Source organism: Lontra canadensis, unplaced genomic scaffold, assembly GCF_010015895.1.
Source record: "Lontra canadensis isolate GAN:19392208 unplaced genomic scaffold, GSC_riverotter_1.0 scaffold111, whole genome shotgun sequence".
NCBI classification, from domain to species: domain Eukaryota; kingdom Metazoa; phylum Chordata; class Mammalia; order Carnivora; family Mustelidae; genus Lontra; species Lontra canadensis.
In genome coordinates this window covers 4,405,266-4,417,106 of record NW_022631105.1, presented here as the reverse complement: position 1 = coordinate 4,417,106, position 11,841 = coordinate 4,405,266, and the positions used below count along the sequence as shown (strand labels likewise).

Here is an 11,841-nt window from a genome sequence, read left to right as displayed (position 1 = left end):
GGGTGGCTCTGTCAGGTTGTGATCTTAGGGTCCTGAGATCGAGCCCTGCCATGGGCTCTGCACTCAGTGTGGAGTCTGCTTGGGATTCTTTCTCCCTTTCCCTCTACCCCTTCTGCTCGTGCTCTCTCTCTCTCAAATCAATAAACAAAACTTAAAAAGAAAAAAGTCGTCCTGAGTTATTCAGTTGTCAGGATAGCAGTTGGGGAAGATCACAACATGGGCCCCGGAAGAGACGCTGACCTTTCTGGAAGTGTTCAGTCTTCCACATTTCTGCCTGTTGGGAGAAGGTGGAGTAGGAATCACGCTGGGGAGAAGCTCAATAAAAAGACGCCTCTTTCCACTTAGGAAAGCCAACTACAAATCGAATGAGTAGAATTCTGTAAAGTATCTTGGAACTAACATCTTTGGCAATATAATTCCTAGAGGTCGTACTCGAAGCGCTCCTTTTAGAACGAGGTTCATTTCTCTGTGGGTGTTTTGTCCTAACAGTGTCAAAAGCCATGCCCTCAGTCTCTGATGTATAGTCTATAATCTAAGAAGAATGACACAGAAGCACATGTTGTAATATATAGAAAACATGGCAAAAACATGAACGTAGAAGTTATGTCTAGTGTTTGCTCTCCTTTGCTTTTGATGATAACAAAAAAGTAAATAAAAGCAAATGTCATGCGTAATTGAGAGCTTTAAAAATTTCCTGATGGCTTTTATTTATTCGGTAATCATTCATTGAGGGCACGTGGGTGGTTCAGTGGGTTAAGCCTCTGCCTTCGGCTCAGGCCATGATCTCAGAGTCCTGGGATCGAGTCCCATATCGGGCTCTCTGCTGGGTAGGGAGCCTGCTTCCTTCTCTCTCTCTGCCTGCCTCTCTGCCTACTTGTGATCTCTCTCTGTCAAATAAATAAATAAAATCTTAAAAAAAATCATTCATTGAAAGTGGCTACAGGGTGTTAGGTAGTATCTAGTGAACTGGAGACAGAAATACATAAAAGACATGCTTCTACTATCAGCGAGCTCCTGTGTATGGGAATGACAGAAGTGTCACCATAACAACGCCATCAAATAAGGCAGAGGTGGAAGGGGGCACAAGTCTCTCTGGGAGCACAGAGGAGAGTGAAGAGTGGAGGGAAAGCTTCACAGAGGTGGCGTATTATTTGAGAGAGAGAGAGAGAGAGAGAAAGAGGGAGCACAAGCAGGGGGGGCAGAGGCCAAGGGAGAAGTAAGCTCCCTGCTGAGCAGGGAGCCGGACAGTGGGGCTCGATTCCAGGACCCCGAGATCATGACCTGAGCCGAAGGCAGAGGCTTAACCCACTGAGCCACCCAGGCGTCCTGCACATATACTTCATTACTAGCTAGTCCCAGTTCCATTGAGGCATCTTTGCTGTTAAAGCAAACTGGGCCATATATGAGCCTTGAAGGCCTGCTGGGCTTTGTACATATATCTCAACCCAGAAATACTCTCCCACCCCATATTCTCCACTACGCAGCTACTCTCCACCCCACCCTCTGGGTGTCAGCTTAGATACCGTTGCTTTGCGAATACTTCATTGACTCCCAGGTTTGGGTTGGGTGCCCTGTTAATGGCTTTCTGGGTACCCTGGACTTCCCCCATCTTAGCATTTACCACACTGGGTTGTGGTTGCCCATTTACTGTCTCTATCCCTCACTAGACTCTAAGGTTTGGAGTCCTTAAACTGTGAGTCCTCTGATTCCTGTTTCATGTCCAATATAATACAAAGCCTACCTCACAGAAGGGACTTGATAAACATGTACTAAGTGAAAGAAAATAAGAGATAAGGCTGTGCCACCGTTTGCAATCCAGCGTTTACCTACAACATTCTGACTAGGATCCTGAAAGAGCAGGAGCTGGCAGGCCCTTGGCAACACACAAAGCAGGCAGGTCACTGTTTGTCCCTGGCCTTGGTTCCTATTCTGGGATTTCTCCACCCTCCTGACCTGTCATTTCCCTTTCATCTTCTACTCCTCTCTCCAGTTCACTTTAGTGGGGAAAAAAGGAGTGATCATGGGTTACCTAGAAAGACTCACTCATCTACTACTTCTTCTAGGAAAAAACACATTGCTTTAAATATTAGTTAAACTACATGGAACTAAGTCTCCAGAAAGCTCCTAAAAATTAATGTGAAGAATTTATGATAGGGCAGAGAGCTGGAGGCAAATGGGGCTTTCATGCCTTCATAATATAGTGGGTAGGTGCTTGTCTGCTTTGCCTCCCCTTCCCCCACTAACTCCTTCTAAAAGAAGCTTATTTATTTAGTTATTTCCACCCCATGTGGGCCTTGAACTCAGGGCCCAGAGATCATAAGCCACATGCTCTACTGACTGAGCCAGCCAGGCACCCCTGGTCCCTGGTTTCCCTAAGCACTCAGGGAGAATCATCTCATGTTTGATACTTGACAGCATCTTCCCATGATGGTCTTGCTGTGGTGTTACCTCCATCTAAGGTCACGGACTCCATCAGTTCTGATGGTAATTGTTTTATCTTTAAGGTGAAGATTACTCATTCACTCAACAAACACTTAGGTGCTTCCCTAGCATGCACCAAATAATGTGCTGAGCACCAGGTCGCCCACGGTGAGACAGACACCAGCCCCAACCTGGTGGAGCCCACAGTCCAGTGGGGCGGTGCCGGGGGAAGCACAGATAAACTAGCATTAAAAAAATGTGCTCCAGGCACTGTCGAGGAGAGCAATAGGTCTTGGGATAGAGTGAGGTGCAGGGAGGGGACCTAGTTAGGATGATTCGGGACAACTTCCTGAGAAGGTGACATTCCAGACAAGATTTAAAGCATGAGAAGGAGCCAGGCCCCGGAAACGAGGTCACGTTCACGGTAAGTCAGTTAAAAATAGCCCCCAACCTCTCCAGCAGCCGCATTGGACGTCCACGCGAGGCGGCCTCGCCGCCAGTAGTAAAGATGGCGGGCGGGCGGCTGGGCGGGGCGGGGCGTGCCCGCGGCCTGATTGGCCGGCGGCTCAGCGTCACGTGGGCGGCCGCCGAGCATCCGGGCCCCCGGTGGCGGCCTTGCGGAGGCTCCCGCGAGCGGGCGGCGCGGCGAGCGGACGGCGGCGGCGCCTCCCCGGCCGCCCGCGTGGGCCAAGCGGCACGCGCGCCGAGCATGGCGGGCTCCCTGCCTCCCTGCGTGGTGGACTGCGGCACCGGGTAAGAGCCGCCGGCGCCCGCCCCGCTCCCGCGCGGCCCGCCCCTGCCCCGGCGCCGAGCACCTGCTCCGCGGCCCGCCCCGGCTCACCTGGCGGCCGCACGACGCGCCACCGCGGGCCCCGGCCCGGCTCCCGGCTGCCACCTGTGCGCCCCGCCCCCGCCTCCCGGCCCCGACCCCGGGGCCACGAGCGGCGGCCGCTCACCTTGAAGGGCGCTGATCGCGGCCGCCGCGCGCGCGCCTCGTCTCCCGCTGTACCCCTGCTGACGCTCCTTGCCTCGCACCTGCGCGGCCGCGCCCCTACCTGTGCCCCCCGGTGCATGTCACTTGTTGGGATCCCGGACCACTGGCCGGGGACGGGTTCACGTCGCTCCGCCAGCCGCACACCCTCGGGGCGGCCGCTCCGCTCTCTCCGAGCACCGGTGGCTCGCGCGGGCCGGGCGCTCGCCCCGGTGCGCGTCCCTCGCCGTCTCGCTGGAAAACAAACGTGGAAAAGGCTCCATTTTGAAAAACAAAGTCTGGATTTGGGGAAGCCTCTGTGTGGCAGAGTTTGTTTTTTCCCTTTCCCCCTCTTTACGTTTTGGTCGAGGGTGTTTCTTCCGATGTTGTTACAACGCGCGTAAGGGACCTCGGAGAGTCTCCTGCACTTCGTGGCCCGAGCCTGGTCGGGCGGGGCAGCGCGTCCCCGGCCCGAGGTCCGCAAGTTCGGGCGCGCAGCTCGCCGCATCGACGAGGGGCTGCGTGCCGCCGCCTGGGGGAGTGAATCGAGTCTCTTCCAGATTTCCCGACACGGGATGTTACGTGTTTTTGTCAGAAAATCTTCCACGGCACGTTCACCTTAGCCTTGATTCTTTTCTGTAGAAAAATGCACTGGGTTTGGTTTCCTTGGCAACCTTGCGGGGGTGTAGTCTTCAATTTGTGACAGTCCATCTCCTACGGATCGGGCTTTCCTTTTGCTGCTGAAGCCACTGGCCTTGGTTCCAGGCTGGAAAGAGCGGCCTCTTGGCTTGTGCTGATTCTTTCTGAAATAAGTATTGTATCAGAAGTTTCGCGGCCCTTTATTTTAGAAGTTGCTTTGCTCCCCAGAACACAAGCCCAAGTCAACATTGCTATGAACCGCCCCCCATTGTTGGATCCTGATGCATTGCCTTCTCCCACAGTGTGGGTGTTTATCCCTTGCCCCCTGAGGTCTGCTTGTGTCAGGAGTGAAGGCAGCAGGTCAATGTAGTTTTTCCACCTGTGCATGTGAAATTTTGGCTTTTGTGTTTTTGGTCTTGTAAACCTATGGAAATCTAGAGCATTTCTTGGTAATAGCATTAAAGTAATGCCCCCGGAGTTTGTCCTACCTTTAATATTAGTAAGCTGGGGCCTTACTCATCGTTCTTGCTATAAATGTCTAAGCGTGGTGCTGTTCTGACCTTTTGAGGTAAGTGGTAAATGCAACTTGGAGATGTAACTTCAGTATATCATCGTTTTATGACCCCAGATCAATGCAGTTGTCTTTTGTCTGTTGTAGGCTTTGGCAGTCTGTTGTAGACAGTGGCAGGGAATTGTCCCTCTAGGTTTCACACGGACATATTCTGTCCTGGAAGCGACTGTGATTGACCCTGGATTCCCAGGGTCCGGAATACGGTCAGATGGAACAGCCTCGGAGGGCTTAAATTTACCTGAGCATATATATCAGTAGTTCTTATATTTCCCAGAGAGTGGAAATTGTTCTTGACTTTTACGTCAAAATAGGACCCAAAAAAGGGTAAAATGCCCATAAAAATAAGGACAAAGGAAAAAGACCTAGGTAGTCATCCTAAACTGTAGACCAGTGGTCACTGTGGTTGGGCCCCACATTTGACCTTAGTCTACCTGTCTGACAAAATTATTAGTCATTGTCAGTTACTGCAATTCTTGTCATCAAGAAGGAAGAGAAATACCCTTCTCGGGTGAAAAAGCTTTTTCCTAGTACTAAATTCTAAAAGAAAAATTCATGTGGAACTACACATAATGAACAGTAGTGATTAGTAGACAGTGTACCAAATACTACTTTTTTTGGTAAATAAAATCCATCCTGGTAGCCGTGCATCCTCCTCTGATAATTCCTGAGACCAGCTCAGCACCAGTGTGTATGGGGGGTATGGGTAATGCCGACCCAGGTACCTCTTTCATCCAAAGATAAAGCTTATTTTATATAAAGGGATTACGGCACTGCCTTGTTTTCGAAGAATATTCCACAAATTCTAGCCTCACTTCTCCTGCCCCCCCCTTTTTTTTAAAGATTTTATTTATTTATTTGACAGAGAGATCACAAGCGGGCAGAGAGGCAGGCAGAGAGAGAGAAGGAAGCAGGCTCCCTGCTGAGCAGACAGCTGGATTCGAGGCTTGATCCCAGGACCCTGAGATCATGACCTGAGCTGAAGACAGGGGCCTAACCCACTGAGCCACCCAGGTGTGCCCCCACTTTTGGTACTTTTTAAAAAAAGTTTTTTTTTTTTTTTTTTTTTAATTTTAAAGTAATCTCTATACCCAGTACAGGGCTTGAACCCACAATCCCGAGATCAAGAGTTGCACGCTGCACTGACCGAGCCAGCCAGGTGCCCCTTTTCTTGCTTTAAAACTTACTTCGAAAAAATTTCAGATCAACTGAAAAACTGCAAGAAGAGTACCAAAAAACATTATCCCCCCATATTTTTTTTTAATTTTGTGGGGGAGGGAGGGAGAGAGAGAGAGAGGAGCAGGTGTGGAGGGAGGGGAGAGCAAAAATCTTTTTTTTTTTTTTTTTTTTTTCCAGAGCAAGAATCTTAAGCAGACTCCACACCCATCGTGGAGCCCGACGTGGCAATGATCTCACAAGCCTGAGATCATGATGTCAGCTGAAATCGAGAGCCAGATGCTTAACTGACGAGCTACCAGGCACCCCTCCCTCTACTGTATATTTTTCATCCATTTTCACCAACTATTAACATTTGCTTTATCATCCTCTGTATAACCTATGCATACTATTTTTCTGCACTGTTTGAGAGTGAGTTGCAGATATTGTGCCCTTTTATACCAAAATAATTCAGTGCATACTAAGAAGAGGGACTTCTGTATAATCAGAGACCAATGATCTAAAGTAAAAAAGCCTGACTTTGATTGCAGTAGTGCTCTCTGATGTGCTGTCCAGATTCCCACGAGCCGTCCCGTGGCAGGAAGGAAGAAGAAGAGTCTTCTTCCTCTCCTTGTCCAGCACTGCACCTGTCTTTCAAGTCTCATCCAATGGGACCAGGTCCTTAGCCTTGTTCTGGTTTTCAGGACATTGAGATTTTTGGGAGCCAATTGCTATGTATATTGTCCCTCGGTGTCACCTTGTCTGGTGTTTCCCCATGACAGATTCGAGGTATGCATTTTTGTCAAGAATACTGCAGAAACAAAACCAGTCCTTTTCAGTGCATCCCACCAGAATCTCCCCAGCCCCAGCATTCCTGAGATCTAACCAACATGTGACATTGTATGAATTTAATGTGTACGGCATTCTGATCTGATCTATTTATGTATTGCAAAATGATTACCTCCATAGCTTTAGCTCACACCTCCTTCACATCACATAGTTGCCATTTCTTTTCCATGGTGAGAATGTTTAAGTTCTAGTCTCTTAGCAACTTTCAGGTTTATAATACAGTGTTACTGACTACAGTCACTGCACTGTACATGAGATCCCTCTAGTCGGATGGCTTAAACTAGTGATATGCCTCCTTAAGTTCACTGGGTTATTTGGATAGGCAGATGTCCCCTAGATTCCCCCATTGCATCGTTAGTTTTTCCCTGTGTAATTAGTGTCATTTACAGAGAGAGATTTTGAGATTATGTAAATACGTGTTCTTCCTTAAACTTTCACCCATTAGTCTTCGTATCCGTTGGTGATTTTTGCCTCATTGATAATTGTAGTGATGATGATCTGATTGTGATTACTAATACTCAGTGTTATGTCTACATTTATTAGTGAATGTTTTACTATAAGGGCACACTTTCCCATACTTCTCATCGACTTATCATTTGTGTGGGTTATTTTATTCAAAAGGTCATTCTTACGATATTCAATGGGTTATTATCTGTTGTTGGCATTATTTGTTTTGATGCTTAAATTGTTTGAGATTTGACCAATAAAAGCCATTCAAACTGTTTTCTGGAGTTCTTTAGACATGTCCCTATCTTTTTTTTTTTTTTTTTTTTGAGCCTGTTGCTATTACCAATAGATGATCGTCTTTCCTGTGCATGCATCTTTCTGTATTTTTTGCGGGGTATCTCTGGGATAGATTTCTAGAAGTGGGATTTCTGGGTCAGAGAGTAACTGCATATGTAATTTTGCTAGTCGGTGTGAAATCCCACTCAGAAGTGTGTATCCTCACCAGCAATGTATGAAACTGCCTGTGTCTTCTTACAGACTCACTAACAGAATATATTGTCAATTTTTTTTTTATTTTTACCAATCTAGAGGGTAAGAAATGATAATATAGTTTTAATTTACATTTCTTATGTGGGAATAAGGGCATCTTTTCATTTGGTTAAGAGACATTTACATTTCTGTATTGTGTCTCGTCGTTTGTCTAGCCCATTTTTTTGTGCGTTTTGGTCTTGTGTTTCTTTGATTTTGGAAATATTAGGGTGTGTTGGAGGTCCCACAGACTGCTCCTGGCTTCAGCGATCTTCTAGGAGCAATTCCAGGACTGTAGTGAAAGAGTACAGAGCAGAATCAGCCAAGGGAAAAGGCACATGAAGCAGAGTCAGGAGGAAACCAGGAGCAAGCTTCCGGAGTCCTCTCTCCCCGGAGCTACACAGACGTGCTCCAGCAGCCTCCAGTTCTGACAGCACACCAAGGAAGCTCAGTAAAGACTCGGTGGCCAGTGTTGTCGGGGCTGGCCACGACACTCCTGCCTTACACATACCAAATGACAGAGGCCCAGAGGGAAGGCAGATAGGTAGGTGTTCAGCATAAACTACTATTAGCGTGGTTGAGGTACAGTGAATGCCATTGAGGGAATGGCGAGAAGCCTCCTGAGCCCAGAGTTCCCAGATGCCTGCTGAGTGGCCAAGCCTACAAGCAGGGTTTCTAGACAGCAGTCTTGGGCCGGTGAACTCTTTTCTGCACTTTGGGGTGTTAGCTCTTTAGGGTGGAAGTCACAAATACATGTTTCCTGTTAAAGAACTGAGATATTTTGCTAATTTTTTTCTTTTTAATTTAATTGACAGAGACACAGTGAGAGAGGGAACACAAGCAGGGGGAATGGGAGAGGGAGAAGCAGGCTTCCCACTGAGCAGGGAGCCCGATGTAGGACTCGATGCCAGGACCCCGGGGTTCCTGACCTGAGTCAACGGCAGATGCTTAATGACTGAGCCACCCAGGTGCCCTCAAAGGTTTTTTAAAGTAATCAAATTTATTTATTTTTTTCCTTATTGTTTCTAGATTTTGAGTTAGAGTTAAGAAAGTCCCCTCACCACCCCATTTCCAGGTTATATGGTGGTTTTTTCTAATGGTTTCATTCCTTCCCTCCTACCCCCCTCCAATTTAAATCTTTAATCCATTTGGAATGTATCCTGGGATATGGTATGAGGAAAGGACCCAGTTGGAACTACTACTGTCTTTTTTCCTTCTGGCTATCCCATTTGTTGCAGCATCATTTATGGAAAAAAAAAAAAAAACACCCAAGAAACAAAACCCTGTGCTTGGAGTTTCTGTCTTTATCATGTACTAAATTTGTCTGTGCAGTTGTGTTTATTTCTAGACCTTGTTTCGAGTTGCCTTAATCTATTTACGCATAAGCCACCGCCACCACAGAGTTTTAATTACTGTGGCTCTAGAATGATTTCATACCTGGTGCGGCTGGCCTCTCCTACACATCCCTTTCTGTTTTTAGGGCTTTCTGCTAAGTTTTTGCTTCTTGTTCCTCCAAATGAACTTGCAGTCAGCTTCTCTAGTTACACAGGGAGAATGCCTGATGGCATTTTGATTTGGATTCTAATAAATTTGTAAGTTAATTTAATGAGGACCATCATCTTTGTGATGGTAAGTTCCCCCATGGAAGAACAGGGCATCTCTTTCCATTAGATCAAGTCTGTTTTGTGTCTTTTAGGAACACTGTGTTTCCCCCAGGTAGATTTCTTGTTAAGTTTACACCTCAGTATGTGATTTCTGTTTTGCTCTCATAAATGGTGTCTTCTTTTTCTTTATGTTTTCTGTTTATCTTCAATACATTAAGGCTCTTAGTTTTTTTTTTTTTTTAAGATTTATTTTTATTTGTTTGACAGACAGAGATCACAAGTAGTCAGAGAGGCAGGCAGAGAGAGAGGAAGGGAAGCAGGCTCCCCACCGAGCAGAGAGCCTGATGTGGGGCTCGATCCCAGGACCCTGGGATCCTGACCTGACCCAAAGGCAGAGGCTTAACCCACTGAGCCACCCAGGCGCCCCAAGGCTCTAGTTTTTTTGTGCCAATATTGTAAACTGCTACTTTGCAAAATAGGTTGTATTTATTTAGGTTGTATAAATTTTTTTACTCTTAGGTTGTATAAATTTTTTCCCTTGATCTTTAGGGTTTTCCAGATACAAAACTTGGCAACTAGACAGGGTTTACCCCTTCTTTTCTATTGGTAGGGACTCTATTTGCCTTTTTTTTTTTTTTTTTGACACACTGCAATGACCATTACTTCCAAAATAATGTTAAATAGGAATGGAGTTAGTGGGCATTATTCTTTTGTTCTTACTTTAGTGGGGGCAGCTTATGGTGTTTCTAAAATAAGATGTTGACCTATGGAATGGGAGAAGATACTCACAAATAACAGATTGGATAAAAGTCTACAAAGAACTTACCAAATTCAACACCCAAAAAACGAAAATCCAGTCAGGAAATGGTTAGAGGACATGAACAGACATTTCTCCAAAGACGACAAACTTACGGGCTTACAGACATGAAAAAATGCTCCACATCACTCAGCATCAGGGAAATACAGACCAAACCCACAATGAGGTACCACCTCACACCAGTCAGAACGGCTAAAAATTAACGAGTCAGAAAATAACAGGTGTTGGCGAGGATGTGGAGAAAGGGGAACCTCCTACACTGTTGGTGGGAATGCAAGCTGCTGCAGCCATTCTGGAAAACAGCATGGAGGTTCCTCAAAAAGTTAAAAATAGAGCTACCCTACGACCCAGCAATTGCACTACTAGATATTTAATACAAAGGATACAAAAATAGTGATCCGAAGGGGCACGTGCACCCCAATGTTTATAGCAGCAGTGTCCACAATAGCCAAACTATGAAGAGAGCCGAGATGTCCATCAACAGATGAAAGGAAAAAGGAGATGTGATGTATATCTACAATGGGATATTACTCAGCCATCAAAAAAGAATGAACTCTTGCCACTTGTAACTATGTGGATAGAATTAGAGGGTATTATGCTAAGTGAAATAAGTCAGAGAAAGACAACCATATGATTTCACTCATGTGGAATTTTAGAAACAAAACAGATGAGCATAGGCGAAGGGAAGGAAAAATAAAATTAACTCAGAGAGGCAGACAAACCGTGAGAGACTCCTAACTCTAGGAAACAAACTGAGGGCTGCTGGAGGGGAGGTGGGGGGGGATGGGGTAACTGGGTGATAGCATGAAGGAGGGCACGTGATGGAACGAGCACTGGGTGTTACATGCTACCGATGAATCACTGAATTCTACCTCTGAAACTAAGGATACACTGTATGTTAACAAAGTTGAATTTTTAAATAAAGATTTTATGGGGGCGCCTGGGTGGCTCAGTGGGTTAAGCCTCTGCCTTCGGCTTGGGTCATGATCTCAAGGTCTGGGATCGAGCCCTGCATCGGTCTCTGTGCTTGGCAGGGAGCCTGCTTCCTCCTCTCTCTCTGCCTGCCTCTCTTTCTACTTGTGATCTTTGTCTGTCAAATAAATACATAAAATCTTAAAAAAAAAAGATTTTATGTATTTATTTGATAGCACAAGTAGGCAGAGCAGCAGGCAGAGGGAGAGGGAGAAGCAGGCTCTGTGCTGAGCAGGGAGCCCAATGTGGTCAGTGTAAGTGTGAGCGACTTATAGTTTGAAGAGAGTCTAACACTCTCTTCACAAAGAAATTGAGAAGTGGCCCTTCTCTTTCTGTGCTCTGGAATGGTCTGTTGTAGTGGGATTACCTGAGTGTTAAGGTCTTGGTAGAATTACCCCATGAAACTGTCTGGACTTAATACTTGTGTGTGGGGAGACTGCGTCTCACCCTGTTTCTTATAAGCCTGTTGAACGTTCCATCTCTAGTGGAATCAAGTTTTTTTGTGCTGTATTTGTCTAAAAATTTTTCATTTCATCTAGATTTTTCAAATGTATGTGTATAGTAGCCTTATGCTTTAAAAAAAATGTCCTCTGCATTTATGGTTTTTTCCCCTTTTGTCACTCAAATTTATTGTGTTTTGTTTTCATCCTTCTTCTTGGTTTACCTAGTGACTTGTGCATCTTTTTTCAAAGAGTGAGCTTTGGGGTTTACTTACTAGTTTTGTTATTTTTCTGTTTTTTTTTGACTCATTTATGTTGCTTTTATCTTTATTTTTTTTTTTCTGGCTTTCCTTTGTTCTTGTCTTTTTGTTTTTGAGTTAGATGTTAAATTAATTTTTATTTTTTCCTTTAATTGAAGGGAATGAATACTA

At 45.8% G+C, this 11,841-nt stretch overlaps 1 protein-coding gene across 3 annotated transcripts in view; it reads left to right on the top strand.

The window, feature by feature from the left end:
- The first annotated feature begins 3,058 nt into the window (after nucleotides 1–3,058).
- Nucleotides 3,059–11,841, top strand: part of ACTR3B (actin related protein 3B) — a 75,593-nt gene continuing 66,810 nt past the window's right edge. For all 3 annotated transcript variants that reach the window (XM_032840138.1, XM_032840137.1, XM_032840136.1), the window contains exon 1: nucleotides 3,059–3,174. Coding sequence is in view for 2 of the 3 variants with exons in the window: in XM_032840137.1 (XP_032696028.1) it covers nucleotides 3,131–3,174 (44 nt within the window). In the remaining variant the exon portion in view is untranslated. The remainder of the gene's footprint in view (nucleotides 3,175–11,841) is intronic.